General features: G+C 40.8%; 1 protein-coding gene across 1 annotated transcript; it reads right to left on the minus strand.

The window, feature by feature from the left end:
- Positions 1-477: 477 nt before the first annotated feature.
- Positions 478-9857, minus strand: LOC124011451 (protein C-ets-2-like). Its single transcript, XM_046324853.1, has 10 exons — positions 9652-9857; positions 8714-8783; positions 7177-7297; positions 5813-5932; positions 4576-4776; positions 4293-4367; positions 3647-3850; positions 3199-3468; positions 2901-3019; positions 478-2213 (listed from the first exon to the last, which is right to left on the minus strand). The coding sequence occupies exons 2-10, from the start codon at positions 8774-8776 to the stop codon at positions 1998-2000; spliced, it is 1389 nt and encodes a 462-aa protein (XP_046180809.1). The 5' UTR covers positions 8777-8783; positions 9652-9857; the 3' UTR covers positions 478-1997.
- Positions 9858-20174: the final 10317 nt, after the last annotated feature.

The raw sequence follows: 20174 nt of genomic DNA on the forward strand, positions 1-20174 counted from the left end.
TTGTCTGGGTGTAGGCCGTCATTGTAAACTATAATTTGTTCTTAAAACTGACTTGCCTAGTTAAATAAATGTTAAATAAATTTGAAAAATTTAAAAATCCTGCACACATACACTATGAGGCATTGTATTTCATAAGACTATGCACTGGTGAGAAATTCATACCGTACATTGCATGGCATTTTTGTAAATGGCAAAGGTGCTGGAGATGGAAGTAGTATCCGGTAAGATAAAATGTTCAATGGTCTAATGTGCATTGAGACTAGCTGTGGATTGACAATAGATTTAACACAGAGAAACAAAGAAAAAACCCAGTACTTTGGCAATTTAAAAAAATCACTTCTTAATTCTTGGTGTGACCGATTTTTATCCTAAGGGCTTAAGAAACTCCCACACATTTTGGTACTTTAAAAACCATGGTTCTTTAATTAGCTACCCCTCCTTATATTAAGCTACCAAAAGTCAATAAAAGAAACATAATACCATATAAAAATAAAGCTTTTATTAAAATGTCAAAGCCATTTTCCATTTAAAAACCACTGAAATGCTGACAAAGTAATTTAAGTAAAGTCATTCTGATGAATAAGTTACACAGGTCTTTGGCATGCCGATGACATGCACATCTTTAGTTACAGCAAACAGCACAACATGTCACGCTGCCAATTATATATTCAGAGCTTAGATGTTGTAGCAAGACCAGCATTCTATTATAAAACAATAACCCTGTTGCTTCACATGTCAGTTCAAAATGTTCTATTTTATGAAGATTTCAACAACAGAATTCTTAAGATGATCTTACTTTTCATTGTGTTATACAATATCAATGAATAGAAGACGACTAAAATGATTAAGAGAACAGCATAAACACACATGGGCTAGGAAGGAATAAGATCGTACCCATGCCAAAATGATGCCATTTTTTTGTGTGTCTGTCATCTGTACAATAACTTCAAAAAGGCTGCTTTATCTTCTTCAGTAAAATACACAGTGAATATTCATCATATTTATAACAGGTACAGTAGTACCAATATAATATATACACAGGGACTTTGGTGCAGAATATAAAAACATACAACAAAATGCAACTATAGTTTAGAATAAACCATATACATTCACATGTCGCTTTGGTCACAAAAATAAATAATCAATTCACAAATTTATCCCTGATAAACCTGCTACAAAAATAAATTATGATAGCTGCTACACCGTTACATTCAACCTTTAAAGCCATATTCACATGTGAATTGTGTATAACTCGCAAAACATGACAAAATATTCATATTTATAGAACAATAATTAAATGATATCCTTTTTGATAGAGGAGAAATGCAATAGCCACAATGACTGGTATTCCAGTTGCGCTGCAAGCTTGTCAGCAGGATAATGCATTAGTAAAAGCACAACAGTAAAGGCAATCTTAGCTATTCCATAAAATCATGAATACATTCTCCAACAAAACTCCCATTTAAGGCGCTGGATCCGCCACCTCAAAAGCATTCTTGTTTGGTAACCTCAAGATCTTTAACAGTAAGTCTAAATGTCCACTGCTCAGACTCCGTAAACACCATACTTGCTGAGTATAAAGGAAGAATGAAAAAATTAGCTATGTTACATTGATCACCATTGTCATCTGTGCAATTAACAGCTCTCCACTTTGCAGATGGATACAGAGCTGATCCATTACAACTTGCACAATAACACTTTCACCCAGAGGGAATGCTTGATTTAAATACTGGCACCCCTCTCAACCAAAGCTTGCACAACGATGCACATTGATGGCGCAAGAGCCGAGACATGAGCTGCCTCTCCAAATTAGAGATGCTCACTGTCTGCCCACCAGTGTAGCCACTATCAGTGGACATCAATCAGTGCCACCTGTTCAATGACCAGAAATTACTTTCAGATGGCCTGTAACATTAGCAACTTTTGCTAAGTTGGGGTAGTGAAGCCCCACTGGCTACATCTCCAACCCCTTCCCTTTCGATAAAACACCAGTTTGTTCAATCCTCAGTGTCAGGCTGGACCCCTAGCATGATGTGGAGCTCTTCGGCCGAGTAGCCCAGAAGATTCTGCAGGTCACAGACGAAGCGGTAGACGTATCGCTTGCCCGAGGTCTTGTGGATGATGTTCTTGTCGTAGTAGTATCGCAGGCCACGGCTCAGCTTCTCGTAGTTCATCTTGGGCTTGTTCTTCCTGCGGCCCCAGCGTCTAGCCACCTGGAAGAGGAAGGAGAGAATGATAAACACCAATGGAAAACAGAGTCTTACACTACATCTTGATGTCTTCTGATGGCTCTTATGTTGAAGACTTTTTAGTCCTGTAAACTAGCGGTGTAGCCAATCTCGTCATACTCGTATTTGTAATTGTATTAATAATTATTTAAGCTACTCAGTAAGTACACAAACAAAAACAAACATATGTCCTCAGCAAAGTATAACTAATATAACTAGATTGATAGCTAGAACAACAATCACTAGCAATTCTGATTCACACACAATGTTTGTAGAAGTGGTGTAATGTGCCCTGAGATGAGTGAGAGAGACGGAGCGTCCTGTCTGTCTGTCTGGGGAAATAAGTGCAGAGGGAGAACGGCTTTTTCTAATCCAATCGTTGCAGCAGGCTCAAACGATATCCTGCGTGTTTCTTACAGATGGAAGAACTAGCCAATAGTTATTTAGAGCATAAAGGGCTTCACACTTTTTGAGGGACAGAGAGATGCATGCTGGCAGCTGACAATTACTATTTTAATTACAAAAAATACATAATCGCATTCCGAAAATTCTCCATATCCGTTGCAATACTCTTTTTGTCAGAGTACTCGGTACACCCCTACTGTAAACCCTTGTGGATATCTCCTCCACAACCTGATATACACATATTGTATGAGGCCAATTGACACTCACCTCATCTGGGTCAGTGAGTTTGAACTCCCAGCCGTCTCCGGTCCAGCTGATGATGGCCTGACAACTCTTATCAGTCAGGAGCTCCAGCAGGAACTGCCACAGCTGGATAGGACCGCTTCCTGTTAAGAGAAAAAAAAAGGCATAGGAGTCAGACGGCGATCAAAAGGCATAGTTTGTGTATACACAACTGTAGTGTACTGTTTTGAACTGGAGTTGAAACTGGGGTTGACAGAGAGATAGATAGTATTTCATACAAGATGAGCTGGGTTTGACTGTGTCAGCGGGTTCATAAACTCACCAGTGAAGCCAGCCAGCACGGCAGCAGGTATGACAGGCTTTCCCAGTTCCACAGGCTCGTTCCTCTCCTGGACGTAGTCCTTGAAGGATAGGCCCTGATTCCCCAGGCTCAGGGTGCTGCTGTTGCACTCGTCCTCAAAGCTGTCGTGTGACGGCACCCTCTGGTTGTCCGCCAGGGAAGACTGGCTACCCCAGGATTGCAGCATGGACTCTGGCCCCTCAAAGCTGTCCATGCTCTCCAATGAACACAAACTCTGGTCCTGGGACGAGACTGTAGATAAACAAAGCACAGAGATGGTTAGTTCAACTGAAACTGAATCAAGTTAAGGAAATATCACTGAATTCAAATATCTGTTGGGAATCGCTTACATGTGTTCCCTTGGAAAAAGAACAGTAATGAATGAACATTGATTAATAGCTTCTAGACAACAGTGAGTTGGCCTACTCACAGGCTTTGCAGAGTTGCCCTGCGTCTGGGTTGCTCCTGATGTAGCTGACATTGACCGTGCTCAGTTGGGGCTTAGAGAACACGGAGAACTCCTGATCTCGGGTCAGCAGGGTAGTCTTGTCCACAGTCTCAAACAGTTCTCTCAGCAGACTACCGCTGTTGTCAGGCACCTGCAGGGCACACTGGGTCTCCTCCAGACTGCAGCCTGTAAAGAAGAACATATGCCCACTTAGCTCATCTCATCTCATCAGAGACCTCTTTGGACAGCTTAAAGGCCCAGTGCGGTCAAAAGCGTGATTTTTCTATGTTTTAGATATATTTCCACACTGAGGTTGGAATAGTGATATCACTAGACAGTAAATTAGTTAATAGGTCAATAAGAACGGTTCTAACCTCTCTCTCTTTCCCCTCCCAACTCAGACCATTCCCAGACAGTTTATTTTTGACCATTTTAATTTAAAACAATCACAGTAAAGTACTTATTTATTAGCCAGAAATGATTTGATATTGAGATTTTTTTAAATGGCTGAATTGGGCCTTTAAGGCTTATGTTCAAATGAAGCTGAAGCCAAACTGTTTTGTCTATCTGATGTTTACTTGGATTTGAACCCTCTGGTGCTCAGTATGTTTTTCTAATGGACACTCACCGACAGAGCTCATCCAGTTGGTTACTGAGGGCACAACACTGCTGAGGCTTTTGGATTCTTCTCTCTCTCGACATTCTGGAAGAAAACGGAGGATAAAGTCAGGAACCGTCAGAAATACTGTTATTTGATTTTAGATTGTATCATTTAGCCAAAGGGTACAGTAATTCTATAGAATAAAGAAACCCTTTCCACCTGAATACAAAAAAAACTGACGACCCCACCTATTCTTTCCCCCATCTTCCTTCCACACAAATACCATCTGACTAAAAAATTCCACTGTTACCTTTCATCATCTGGTCCAGGTGCTCCCACAGGATGTCACCCACAAAGTCTGGTGCCAGGTCCAGGAAGCTCTCCTTGCCCAGGTCACACAGCTCCTGGCCGTTCATGTCAAACTTAAAGAAGTGGATATTGGCCAGGCTGAACTCACTGGCTGCCCAGTGGAGCCACTGCATCACATGCTGCTTGGTCCACTTATGGGGGTCTGTGAAAGCAAGAAAGAAAAAAGATATGGCTTAATATACAGCCATTTTAAATTACTAAAAAGTTCATTCACAATTCCATCGAAACGTCACCAAAATCCACCAGTCTTTGACTTGATTTTACTTAACTAGGCTTACTTTTTAATGATTAAGGGACAGGCAAAATGTTTTACTAAATCTCAACTTTTGATGTAAATGGCATGTTATAGAAGAGTCCAGACACAGTTTTTTTTCAGATTTCACTTGGTTTTGAGAAACTTACCCCACCAGCAATATACTTAATTATTGCTTGTTCTGCAGTATGGATAAACATGAATAAATGAGTCATTTCCGAAACGGGCGATACTTTTCTGTGTGCGAGCATTTATGTATTTTTTGGTTCCCATTGTGGTGACACGAGAAATGAGAAAGCATGTGCATGCTCGCACATGGAAAAGTATCGCCCGAGTCCAATAAAATGGAATATAAAGTTGTGTATAAAGTTCGGAATTACACAATTTCATGTGTATAACATCTAAAGACCTGCATCACTATGCTGAGGGCTTTGCCATTTCTAAAAGGCAATATTTGGGTATTTTTGGAGCCTTTGTTCATGTTTATCTGTGGCCCCCATATTGCAGAATGAGCAATGAGGAAGTCTATTGCTGGTGGGGAGATCTCTTTCTCCAAACCAAGTGAAATCGCAAAGAAAGTGTCTGGATACTTCTATAACATGCTATTTACATCAAAAATAGAGATTTGGTTAAAAAAGGTGAACCTGTCCTTTAAAGAGGGGAAGAAAAGTTAAATACTTAAATACTCAACAAGTGGGAAAATGTCATACAAACATGGTGTTAACGAGTAAGAATCAGGAGTTAATCTATTGTGGAAGCTGGAGTGAGTGCAAAGCTTTCGAAATGAGCCCAAAATGACTGACTTCCAAACCAGTTCAAAATTAGCTAGGAAATTAGCAAATTGTCATCCTTGTAGAAAACATTTCAATAGAAATTAAGAAAAAGGGAGGACAATGAGACTGAGCAGGTGTAGAAAGTGACTCACTGTTGGAGATGCCACAGCAGCGTTGGACCTTGGAGAAGCCACTGAAGCTGTCCTTCAAGGCCTGACTCATCACTGCCTTACTGCACGGGGTCAAAAGTGGAACAGAGCAAGGGCCCGTCTCTGGAGAGTTTACAAAAACAAATGTTTGATTACTCTATTAATCAACCTTTCTAGACCTTTCTTATGTAATAACATTGCTTTAACAGTGTGATAATTGTTTAAAGACCCAAATCAGTAAAAAATGCACATTTCCTTTGTGCCTGCGTATGTGATTACACATATATGAGCAGGGTTTACTGTCAATGCTATAAGAACAATGGCCTTTTAGAAATGGCAAAGCTCTCAGCATAGTGATCTGTATAATAACCTCCATTGCGCAACACAAACCACAAGTTGGTGTGATCTCAACACAATAGGCAGGTCTGTCAATGCAAACAAGAATGAACACTGTACAGTATGCCACATCCTAATACTGTTCATAGTTGATTCAGCTCCAAATTGGTTGTACACTACTCTGTTTTGTGCACACTAACAACAGCCTTAAAAACACTACTCATACACAAACTCAGAAATAAAGTTCCATTTAAAGGCCCAGTGCAGCTAAAACTATGATTTCCCTGTGTTTTATATACATTTACACACTACGAGGTTAGAATAATACTGTGCAATTTTGAAAATTATGGCGATTCCCTTTTAGTGAAAGAGCTATTTGAAAAGATTGCCTAAAATGTCAGACTGTTTAGGTAGAATGGAGTTTTGGCATGCCTGGTGACATCACCAGGTGTTTAATTAGTTAATAGACCAATAAGAAAGAGGTCCAGACCACTCTGCCAATAAAAGCTAGTTTTCAGTTTCCCCCTCCCCACTCAGACCACTCCCAGCTAAATTCTTGCTTGAGAAATTGCTCTTAGCAAAGAAGCTACTATTTTTGTTTCATTTTAATTCAAAACAATTACAGTAAGGAACCTAATTGTTACCCAGTAATGATTTAATATTGAGATTGAAAAAAAACCCAGCTGCATTGGGCCTTCAAAAAAAATATAAATAGGGTTCAGACAATTTAAGTGGGCTAGCTGCCATGCAACCGGATGAGATTGATTAACAAAGTTTGGGTTATGGATAATTGTTAACCACAAATAAACACCTGTTCATCTGTTAATCATTAATTAAAGCAGTTTGTATGCCAGCAATCACTACATTGTTAACTTTGTCACCTCATGTCTCGCAAATAATCTTCCTAATAGAGTTTGGTCTAACTTTGGCCTGGGGTGATTAGTTGGTATTGGTGTTATGAAAGTGTTTTGGTGTAAAGTAGAGGGCTAGAGTGATGTGGCACTCATTGGTAGGTTGTGGTGGTGGCGTACCATGTGAGACACAGTTGAGGCCAGAGGGCACCTCCTGAAAAGACTGCTCATCGTCTGAGGGGAGGAAGTATCCCGAGAACAGAGACATGGGATCTTCAAAAAGGTCAAACGCTGCCTGCCGCTGTGGAGGACAAACACATAATAAATAACATACTGTTAGTTTAAATTAAAAGACATAAAACATGTATTTTGCCTGATGATTTGAGAAAGCCCCATTCTACTGTATGTCTACATAATTGGATATATTAGGTGAGACAAGCATCGTCCTGAACGGATGACCAACACCTGATCACTCACAGATACTGTGAATGATTTAGGAAATACCTTATTCACTTCTTTAGACGGAGTCACATAAAGTGAGATAAAAGACAAAAGATAACAGAGCAGGCAGAAGTATTGACAGAAACAACTCTGTATGTGGGCACTCCCTGTCAGTAGAGCCAATCTGTCATCATTAGTCAAACACATCAGGCCTTTCTCATTCTCCCAGCTAAGCCTGGCCCTGAACCGCTGGGAGAGGATGACCATACATAGTCTTCCTGTTACGTAGCAGAACTAGAAACTCCCCTTGATGCAGCTGGGAGCAGTTCAACTCTGAGGGTTTATAACCCAGCGTAGGCTGTTGCTTTTTGAGAGAAAAAAACTCTACCCCCTCCTCCCTCTATCCTTCTCTCTCCCTTTTCACTCTCTCTCGTTCCCTCTCTTCAAATCAGGTTAGACAAACCAGGCTCTTCTTCACAATTCTATTAGGTAAAAACAAGCCCTTTTAAGATGAGCTGTGCTTGAATCTGCACTGTACCCATCTCAGCATTTTACAGATGCTGATGAGACTTCTTATGACGTTATACAACCAAGGCGCACATGAAACCTTAACAAATCATTAGGACATCTATAGTAAGGATGTACGCTAAAGTGCCATTTGTGCGCCTGTCTAATACTGTAAGGCACAATTATTTTTTATTCAAATAACTCCCCACAAAACATCATCCTTTTTTATCCATAAACTGTTTAATAGGCTGGCACAAACAGGTCCCTCAATGTCTCGAGGGCCTTTTTTCTTGCTAGTTACCAAGGGGACCAATTGAGTTAGTGGCCGTAGAGAAGGTGGAAAGACTGGGAGCCTCTCCTCCATCAGCTCCCCAATTATCTTCACATTTAATATGCCTGACTTTGTCCTCTTTCTTTTCATTTATTATATTATGGTTAAAGTTATGGGGAGAAGAATAGCAGACTCAAGTGTGCTGCAACACACAGGATTTAAAAATAAATCTCTGCTGATATTTGATATCTGGAATCCGTGCTTTCTTAACTCCCCAATAGCCTTGAGTGAATGGTGCTCCAATTCCAGTCCTGGAGAGCTATTGGGTGTGCAGGATTTTGATTCAGCCTTGCAGAATCAGTTGTGATACAGTGGTCCTATATCTACTATACACAACTCCATCTCCAGCACTACGATGTATGTGATTTTCCTACCTACGATGTATGTGATTTTCCTACCTATCTACTATATTAGTGGCACAGCCTTGTGAAGTCTCACCTTGAGGCTGGAGCGATAGCCAGTGGACATGGGGGCCACTTTGTTCATGCTGAGGTCACACATCAGTAATCTTCAGGTAAATTACAGAGAGAAACTTTATGAGCAACACTAATACACATCAGTAATGACATCACACTGAATGGAAATTTGTATGATACTGTATCTGTCTCTGAGGGTTGTAATACATTTCTCTACAATGACAATGAATTCACATGCAACCTATAGATCAACTGTTCTCCTAAATAGCAACAACAAAATATGCAATAAATATGAGTATATTACAATGTCTTATTTTATACCGAGCACATAATGGCTTAATAGTGCCTAGATTGTGTTAGTACATTATATAAATAAAGCCTGCACATTTAATTCAATATCCTAATGCATTGGCTCACTTTCCAAAGCAACCTGAACACAATTGAATAAATAGGCTATTGATTTGGCTAGTTTGGGGAATTACTTAAACATGTTAAAAATATATATGTTTTACATTAGGCCAACAATTACACACACACTATCATTATGACATCACGAATGTCTGAGACAGAACTATTGCATAATTCTCTCATTGGTCACAAGTTTAATCGTACCCGAAATGACTCAAGGCCCCTCACGGTAGGGGGGGGGGGGTCCTTCATATTAGATTATCGGCCACACATTCAATAGTGATTCTATTGACATAGCCATGTTGAATAATTCGTAAAGATATATTTAATATAAGTGATAAATTAATCATTACCCTAATTTAAATAATATGTTGCATAGACCACAAGGCATGGAATGAGATTTACCGTTGGTTATTATTCCACCGGAAACAATTATCGCAAATGTCGTGTAGAACAGAAACAAACTATTCAGGAAAGCAGTACAGAGTCAAATGGCACATTGTCTAGGAATAGATCAAAGAACGAGAGAAGAGACACAAATCAGGGACCTACCTGTTGAATTGATCGGCTGTTCTTCAAAACAGCAACAGTGTAACGTTAAATTGTATTCCTTTTCGATGTTGAATATTTATCCTATTCAGTGTTGTATGTGCGCAAGCCTATGCTGTATTTGAGTTTTTGTAACTCCCAGATACACTGACCAGTATAAAATCAAAACAATGCACAGCCTTGTTTCTTCGTGTGTGCTTGACGAGTGTATCTCGGCAATGAGGAAGTGCAGCTTTTTTTTTGCTGTTTTCGTAGCTCAGTGGGAGGAGCGTGTAGTAAGCAATGGAAAATGATCATAGTGGAACATATTCAACGCGCTTTACCGGATGTAAACAGTGTTGCAGTTCTGTCAAAATAAAACATTTATTAACGTTGAAAACGTGCAGAAGCCAAGCAACTCTGACGAACTTATCCAGAAATATTGTCAGGGATGAATGCTGATCGAAAACACACTCAGCTCAGTAATTCATATGAGCCAATTGTGGAATGGCCCTGTCAATCTTATACTTTTCAAAGGCAGTGCCACTTGAGAATAAATAAAAAATATGAGAAAAGTTTCCTCAAGGATATCAATCAATCAATTAACCAACAGCAATATTTTTGTTCACTGATATGTTTCAGCCTAGATCCAAAACATGGGCCAAAGAAAGATCAGGAAGTTAAAGAACAAGAACATTAAGTATGGCCTGATTATTTTGTGTTGGTCTATTTAAAACTTCTTAGGGCTGCAATCCCGTTAACAGAATCGATATGACAATAGTCAGTGAAAGTGCAGAGCGCCAAATTCAAAACAACAGAAATCTCATAATTAAAATTCCTCAAACATACATGTATTATATACCATTTTAAAGGTAATATTGTTGTTAATCCCACCACAGTGTCCGATTTCAAATAGGCTTTACAGCGAAAGCACCACAAATGATTATGTTAGGTGACCACCAACTCACAGAAAAGCACAGCCATTTTTCCAGCCAAAGAGAGGAGTCACAAAAAGCACAGATAGAGATAAAATTAATCACTAACCTTTGATGATCTTCATCGGATGACACTCATAGGACTTCATGTTACAAAATACATGTATGTTTTGTTTGATAAAGTTCATATTATATAAAAAAATCTCTGTATACATTGGCGCGTTACGTTCACTAGTTCCAAAAACATCCGGTGATATTGCAGAGAGCCATATAATTTGACAGAAATACTCATTATAAATGTCGATAAATACAATTGTTAGACATGGATATATACATATACCTCTCCTTAATGCAACCGCTGTGTCAGATTTTTAAAAAAACTTTACGGAAAAAGCAAACCATGCAATGATCTTAGACGATGCTCAGAAAATAAATACAATTATCCGCCATGTTCGAGTCAACAGAAATCAGAAATCACATTATAAAAATTCCCTTACCTTTGACGATCTTCATCAGAATGCACTCCCAGGAATCCTAGTTCCACAATAAATGCTTGATTTGTTCGATAATGTCCATTATTTATGTCCAAGTAGCTACTTTTGTTAGCACGTTTAGTACACAAATCCAAACGCTCATGTAGGTCCATCTGAATGGCGGACGAAAACTTCTAAAAGTTATATTACAGGTCGTAGAAACCCTATGTCAAATCAAATTTATTTATATAGCCCTTCGTACATCAGCTGATATCTCAAAGTGCTGTACAGAAACCCAGCCTAAAACCCCAAACAGCAAACAATGCAGGTGTAAAAGCACGGTGGCTAGGAAAAACTCCCTAGAAAGGCCAAAACCTAGGAAGAAACCTAGAGAGGAACCGGGCTATGTGGGGTGGCCAGTCCTCTTCTGGCTGTGCCGGGTAGAGATTATAACAGAACATGACCAAGATGTTCAAATGTTCATAAATGACCAGCATGGTCAAATAATAATAAGGCAGAACAGTTGAAACTGGAGCAGCAGCACAGTCAGGTGGACTGGGGACAGCAAGGAGCCATCATGTCAGGTAGTCCTGGGGCACGGTCCTAGGGCTCAGGTCCTCCGAGAGAGAGAAAGAAAGAGAGAATTAGAGAGAGCATATGTGGGGTGGCCAGTCCTCTTCTGGCTGTGCCGGGTGGAGATTATAACAGAACGTGGCCAAGATGTTCAAATGTTCATAAATGACCAGCATGGTTGAATAATAGTAAGGCAGAACAGTTGAAACTGGAGCAGGAGCATGGCCAGGTGGACTGGGGACAGCAAGGAGTCCTCATGTCAGGTAGTCCTGGGACATGGTCCTAGGGCCCAGGCCAGTTGACACTGGAGCAGCAGCATGGCCAGGTGGACTGGGGACAGCAAGGAGTCATCATGTCAGTTAGTCCTGGGGCATGGTCCTAGGGCTCAGGTCCTCCGAGAGAGAGAAAGAAAGAGAGAAGGAGAGAATTAGAGAACGCACACTTAGATTCACACAGGACACCGAATAAGACAGGAGAAGTACTCCAGATAAACAAACTGACCCTAGCCCCCTGACACATAAACTACTGCAGCATAAATACTGGAGGCTGAGACAGGAGGGGTCAGGAGACACTGTGGCCCCATCCGAGGACACCCCCGGACAGGGCCAAACAGGAAGGATATAACCCCACCCACTTTGCCAAAGCACAGCCCCCACACCACTACCAATGTCTGTAGAGAAGCCATGGAACGCAGGTCGCAGGAACGCAGGTCATGTCAAATAACCAGGACCTGGCTCTCTGCCAGACCACTGACTCAAAGAGCTCCCATCTGGCTCCACAACACAGTAGAACACAGTAGAAGCCTCATTCAAATTTCTAAAGACGGTTGACATCTAGTGGAAGCCCTAGGAAGTGCAACTTTATCCATATCCCACTGTGTATTCAATAGGGGCTGGGTTGAAACTCGATCAACCTCAGATTTCCCACTTCCTGTTTGGATTTCTTCTCAAGTTTTTTGCCTGCCATGTGAGTTCTGTTATACTCACAGACATCATTGAAACAGTTTTAGAAACTTCAGAGTGTTTTATATCCAATACTAATAATACTATGCATATATTAGCAACTGGGACTGAGGAGCAGGCAGTTTACTTTGGGCATCTTTCATCCAAGCAGTCCAATTCATCCAATTCAATACTGCCCCTTGCTGCCATAAGAAGTTTTAACATCTGTATGTCACAGCATTTCCCATCATGTCTGCATGAGTGGATACCTCCATCCCTAAATGATACAGTTGAAATGATATTGACTGTTGACACATCCTCCCAGACACACAACTGTGGGGGACAATGCCTGGACAATAGAGAGATGTACAGTGTGTGATGAAGTGTCACCCTTTATTCTCACCTCGACCACGAGAAAGACGGTAGGTATAGACCCCCTGTTACAAGTGAATCAGTGAATAGGGTGTATCCGTATTGTAAAAAGTGCCCTCCCCACTACTTTCAGTCACATGTAGTTGAGAACTCTTCCAGAGGTGTGGAATTTGGTAAACCTCGTTGTGATTGGTGGGGCTTTGCTCTTATGTTCTCTATTGCTCCTCTATTGTTCTTCAAGCAAAGGGGAGACCGATGACATCAGAAATTCCCATCAGACCAACTCTTTGAATGCACTTCACCTTGAAGTTTTTTGATGATAACATGTTTTTTTACCCTTTAGTGTGTGTAATTTACTGTATTTATACTTGGGATATCGCTTTTCAACAATAAACGTTTCAAAATCACTGGAGGATGTCTTTAAATGAAACCTTTGGGAGAGAAGTTTTAGATTAGTAAAGTTTCAATGTCCAAGCTTGGTTTAGAAGGTTGTGTTTTGATTTGTAACAATTAACCTCAAAATTTGCTGTAATTATTTTGAATCATGTAGTATTTGTACATGCCAGTCTGTTGGACACATGCAGTATCTAGCATAGTTCTACAGGCCATGGACCATTTTCATCAACATAAAGTATATCAGGTGTTTAGTCAGTTCTACCTCTATGTGTGGAATACTTTGACATATTTCAATCCATTTGGAGGATGGGGTTCATCTTTGGAATTGTACCCATGTTTCAGGTAGTAGAATAGTAGAGGGCCAGACTTTGGTAGCCTTCATTGAACATAACAGAGGGCTCAAATAAAGTGTTGCCATTTGTGTCTTAGTGAGATTGAGGTATTTCTTCTTATTATGAGGTCTGTAAGCCTGCAGTGACCACCTTTAAAAATCACACTTACATACAAACCAGGAAAGAATAAAAGGAAATCATTTCAGAATGCTGGCACTTAGCCTTGAAATTCATTGCTGATCTACAAAAGTTGTGGAGCACAGTACTAACCCTTAGCATGTCTACCTTGATATCACATTTACGCCATTTAGCAGACACTCTTATCTGGAGAAATTAGGGAAAGGGGATACCAGTTGCACAACTGAATGTATTTATCCAAAATGTGTCTACCGCATTTAACCCAACCCATCTGACTCAGAAAAATGCATTGGGGCTGCCTTAATCAACATCCACAGTGCTGTTGTTGGGGGTTAACTGCCTTGTTCAAGGGCAGAACGACAGACCTTCCACCTAGTCAGTTTGGGATTCAAACCAGCAACCTTTCGGTTACTGGTCCAATACTCTTAACCACTAGACTACCTACCACTGCTTATATTATAGACATAAAACCTCACTGAAGGACGCCATGCTCCGTTTCCCCTTTTCTCTTGTATTGAAATCAACCTGTTAATTCATACATACAGTATGATGAAGATGATGATAAAAATGACTATTGCTTAATTTCAATGGACAGCAGCCCTGTACTGAAACAGCCATGAGAGGTCAGATGACAATGAGAAATTATGTAAAGCACTCATTTTTATGTAACATCATTCAACCAATGAAAATATTAATCTGCCCTATTGAAAACATTGTTGGGTAGCAGGGCAAGTTGCCCAGGTCTGCAAAACATGATTTAGCTTTTCATTGCACTCATTGCATCTACTGTTGCTAAGCAACTCCCAACTCCTTCTCTGTCTGTTTCAGTGCTAAATGTGAAAAGAGAGGGAGAGAGATGAAAGAGAGAACAATGAGGGAGATAGAGATAAGGGGGAAAGAGAGATGAAGGAGAGAAAGGTATGGAGGAGGGAAATGAGATGGCGAAAGAACTAGGGATGGGTGTGTGCTGACTGCTGACAGGACATAGACCTGCTTTGAAAATAGTTTGTTTAAGGATGTTGATACCTGGCTGCCAATTAATCTACTGCAGATCTGGAGCCTATCACTGATTGATATAAAGAGCAGCATGTGGAAACAGTTATCTTGGAACCGTGAATCAAATTATCTTGTGAACGCTGGCCTCCGCCCTGGTCAGTTATGGATGTTGGGAAAGACTACAAAAACAGTGGCAATGAAAGGTTTCTCATACTCACAACCAACCATCACGACCCATCACTCATCTTCATTGTTTGGTACACATAATGTCTAACAAGAGGGCAATGTATTTAATGGTCGCCTACACAGAAGACCTCTCAAACTACTCCCCATAAGACATTCTATGTGTTTCCCAGATAAGCTTATCCTACAAAATCATGACACGTTCTAACATGACCAACATATCACACCCTGAGTGATGCTACTTTCTTTTCAGTGTTTTTCTTTTTCACGGCTTTGTTTTGGCCTCACCATTTTATTTTGCATGACTCATCAAGTTTTCTTCTTTTCTTTTCTTGGAGTATTCGCAAAGGCCTGAACGATTGAGCATCCAAGTTCAACAGAAATAAAAGCTGAGTACAGTGCACACACAGCAGTGAAATGTGCTCAGGCATCTGGATGGACAGATCCCTACCCCACCGTCAGGCCCCCCTGGAGTGAACCCACCATGAGAAAGTCCTCCATAAAATCATCTCCCAGAGTCAATCTGCTGCTTCGCTCAGAACACTGCCACTCACCGACAGAGAGTCTCTCAGCAGATGACTGCGCGGCATACCAAAATAGGAGTTTGCATATTTGTATTTTCACTGGAGTCTTTTTTCAGTCCTGAGTGCATGATGGCTTTTCCATAGAGAACGGCACATGTTGAAGCTGATACTCATTGTATAGTAACGTTTCCCCTTTTTTTGAAGTTTTACTGAAGCGTTTCACACTTAAGAGGCAGTCACTGTTACCATATCGACTCCTGGAAGGATTGGTGCCACTGTGTACCATTAAAACCATTGTGTATTACATGTGGTCATGACTTAGCTACTGTATGTTGGAATCAAATGTTCCTCTCCTTACCAAATATCTCCCCTGACGAGCACTAGCCTAGTTCTCTTTAAGATCCACTGGTCCACAGAAAAACAGAGACTCACCTGAACCCAAGGCTCAATCTGTGGAATGAATGTAAGCCTAATGGGCATTGTAAAAGGTAGAGTACCAAATACATTTGAATCTTGACACTAAATCTACCTGGTCATCTGTCCATATAAAACTTTTGTTATGACTGACATCATCAGTCTGTGATAGAATGACCCATTTCTACATCTCCATTCGATTGACAGTTCTGTGAAAAGTACATGCAGCCATTTGTTTTTATTGGCTGGGGTTTATTTGCTTGGCTATACCTCCCTCTGTTGGTCGAAATCAACTAAAAATAGACTTTGCAAATGTATACCAGAAAAAAATTGAAATGAGCTGAGGTTTTCATTTCATTTTATGGCTGAAATGTACATACCGGTTCACAGATTTATTAATACTTATTTATGCAATAATTTGATTATAATTTGCTAAAATCATAATACTGAACTAGTCTTCAATTACAAAAATACCACATTATAGTTTATATGGCCTTGTCTAGGGGCTTGTATGATTTGACACACTGGAGTTTACATTAAACATTTACATTAAATGTATCCAGAGATAACAATATATCCATACAGCATAAACAGTTATTTTTAAAAAGGCTATTGACAATGGGCACACAATTCAGCCTCTAACTATACTAATACTGATATCCCAAAACATGATCTGGGCACAACAGCTTATTCAGAGCCAGCTTCCCCCACCCAGTTTTGTGTGTAAAAAAAACAAGAAGCAAAGTGAAAAAATTATGTGACCATTTTTCATGTGTAATTAGGCAGTGAAATGCGATTCCTTTCTGCAGAGAGAGAGAGGCAACCCCGAGCACCGAGCTGGAGTCAATGGCTTCCAGATTTCAATCCCAACCTCCACTGTCTAGACTCAACGTTGCTCTTTTTCTCCCTCCCTCCCTCCCTCCCTCCCTCCCTCCCTCCCTCCCTCCCTCCCTCCCTCCCTCCCTCCCTCCCTCCCTCCCTCCCTCCCTCCCTCCCTCCCTCCCTCCCTCCCTGTTGAAAACAGATTCTACACAGAACAGACTACACAAAACACCAAGAAGCCGGGAGGTTCGGTTCTCTGCCCCCCACTCCTTCTCTCGCCCTCTCCCTCTCCCTATTTGGGGGGGAGAGAGGGATGTGAAACACATTGTGGCAGGCCAGATGTGGCAGGGTTGTCGCTCTCTCCTCACACACCACACGTGTCATCTAGGAGCGGCGAGAGTGGCGTGTCTTGGGTGCCATGGCGGGGTCACACAGACCCCCTTTTACACGGGACAGTCTAGCCCAGGTCCCTATCACTCAACACTAACCACTGGACCATTAGGCTGTACAACCTCAAAGTATCTACAGATGACATAGCTACTGAAAAATGACAGAAAGTGCAATAATGTCAGCAACATTCATGCTTGGTTTATTTGAACATTTCCTGATGACAAGACAATGGTTAATATTCCATTGAGCATAGATGTTTAATGTGGGGATGAAGCAGATATGGTGATGAATGACAACAGATCAACTGTTTTTTTCTCATTCAACAGATCATTTGATTGTCTTCATTCAACCCAAAAGAGCTCAGATCAAGGGTCCTGCTGGTTTATCCAATAAGACATTGTACATGGGTTGCCATTGTCAATCAGCACTGTTAGCTCTCTATGGTAAAGCCTATAAGTTGCAGGCAAGATTACACATCACAGTAGGCTAGCTCTGTGAACTAACTCTTCTACACAGGTACAGCAAAACTATCTCAGACAGCAAAGTGCCATTGAGCCATCAGGGTACATTTTCAGATAGCCAGTGTTCATTTTGCCATCTGGTAGTTGTCAATTGTGCACCACTGTGCTCTGTGTGCCTCAAGCTATCTAGGGGAGGATTTTAATTCCTCTAAATATTTCAATTTTGTTTGTTTAGAGGGAAGAATTCTGTCTGCATTATTTGTGTACTGTACATAAGGATTGATGTTTGCTTCCATGATTTGACTAAAGTGGAACGACCTCTGCTTGGCTGTCATAAGAAAGTAAATCCTGGCTCAGTCTGCCAATATTCTGTTTACTGACTTACTGGGACAATAGATACTTGAAGGAAGGGCACATAAGTGTATCAAGCACACCTTACCTGGATGCATTGCAGGCCTGGGGCAAATTAATGTAAAATGCTTTTAAATATGTCAGGTGCACTTGATTTAGCTTTCTCAGCACAATGGAACCAATAGAATAGTCTGCCGGTCAAGCTAAAACAAATGCACCACAAGTAATTGAAAGTACTGTATTTAAAAAAGGTGCAGTCATGCCCTAATATCAGATTACAATATACACTGAGTGTACAAAACCTCTTTCCATGATATTTTGTAGACTGACCAAGTGAATCCAGGTGAAAGCTATGATCCCTTATTGATGTCACCTCTCCACTTCAATAGGTGTAGATGAAGGATTTAAAAATAAGGATTTTTAAGCTTTGAGAAAATTGAGACATGGATTGTGAATGTGTGCCATTTAGAGGGTGAATGGGCAAGACAAAATATATAAATGCCTTTGAACGAGGTATGGTAGTAGGTGCCAGCCGCACTGTTTTGAGTGTACTAAGAAGTGCAATGAGGCTGGGTTTTCCACGCTCAACAGATTCCCATGTGTATCAAGAATGGTCCACCACCCAATGGTGGACATCCAGCCAACATGACACAACTGTGGGAAGCATTGGAGTCAACATGGGCCAGCACCCCTGTGGAACGCTTTCTATACCTTGTAGAGTCCATGCCCTGACAAATGGAGGCTGTTCTGAGGGCAAACGGGGGTGCAACTCAATATTAGCAATATGTTCCTAATGTTTTGTACACTAAGTGTACTACATGATTCAATATTGAACTATCCATCTACTGGTACATTATTGGTGGGTGGATCTTTTCTGAGTAAAAGTGCTCTTTAGATGACCATTAGATTCCTCTGGTGTCTCCCATTTTGATAATGCAAATGATTATAGAGCATCTAAGAAAATATAGACAATTTCCATAAGTTGTTTTTGCACAAGCAACAAGTATAGGGATCAGAATGATTCAGGGTGTTCAAACAGAGGTGGGGTGAGGGGAAGAGGGGGAGGACGGGGCCCTTAGTGCCCATTGCATCTCCCCTGACCCAGACCTGGGGGTCCATGTGTGTGTGTGTGTGTGTGTGTGTGTGTGTGTGTGTGTGTGTGTGTGTGTGTGTGTGTGTGTGTGTGTGTGTGTGTGTGTGTGTGTGTGTGTGTGTGTGTGTGTGTGTGTGTGTGCGTGCGTGCGTGCGTGCGTGCGTGCGTGTGTGTTTCTTTCATATTCTACCTTTTTTTCCCTCCTCCTCTTCATTTTCTGGCAGACTGAAGGAATGTCTGGGTGCAGAGGGGATTGAGCCTTCACTCGTGGTGCACCATTCTGAAATGAGAGAGGGAAAAAAGAGGGAAAGAGGGAAAGTTAGAGACTAAACCACAGAAATGTAAACATGTCTGGAGCTAAAATAACTTAGCTTTCATTGAAAACACCCCTCTGTCACAAGCAGACTTCTGTGTGCTAGACCCTGTCCAAAACTGTCACCAAAGGGCAGTTTGTTCTGCAGAATGGTATTGTTTTGCAAATAAAAACACAAAGTATTTTCCCTTTGAAACCTTAAACCTTGAAAACAGAGCGCTGAAGTGGATATTACAACAATTATTATTATTATAGTGTGTTCTTGCATAATGTAATTTTGTGATTACTACCATTATTACCATGTTTTTCAATGTGTGACAAATCATTATTTGTAGGCCTATCAATAATTGTGGTTATTTCAATGACAAAAGCCATGCATGTCAGTATGCAACAAGAAAATGCATTAAAATGTTTTTGTTTTTTATGTAAGTCACTGACATTTACATAAATTATTACAAATAATTTTGTGGTCATGTCTTATCATTGGGCCTTTGAATATATCTTGCTTATTACTGCTAATTATCATTTCTACCACATCTCTGCTCTAAGAGACACTACTGTTTTAATAAAGGAGACCTCTCACCAGGAACCTGATGCTTGACCTCACATCGTGAGGGGGATTCTTTAAGCCTGGAGAGTTAGCAATTTGACACAATTACTTTATCATTAAAGTCAATTAGCTCTGTCACATGTATTTTACTCCTCAGTTACGACTCTAGCTGCCGACCAACTCTCTCCCTCCCCCATCCATCCATCCATCCATCCATCCATTCTCTCTCTGTCTCTTTCTCTCTCTCTCTCGTTCTCTCTCTTTCTCTCTCGTGCGCAGTTGTGTTTTGT

Source organism: Oncorhynchus gorbuscha, linkage group LG02 (assembly GCF_021184085.1).
Source record: "Oncorhynchus gorbuscha isolate QuinsamMale2020 ecotype Even-year linkage group LG02, OgorEven_v1.0, whole genome shotgun sequence".
Classification (NCBI taxonomy): Eukaryota; Metazoa; Chordata; class Actinopteri; order Salmoniformes; family Salmonidae; genus Oncorhynchus; species Oncorhynchus gorbuscha.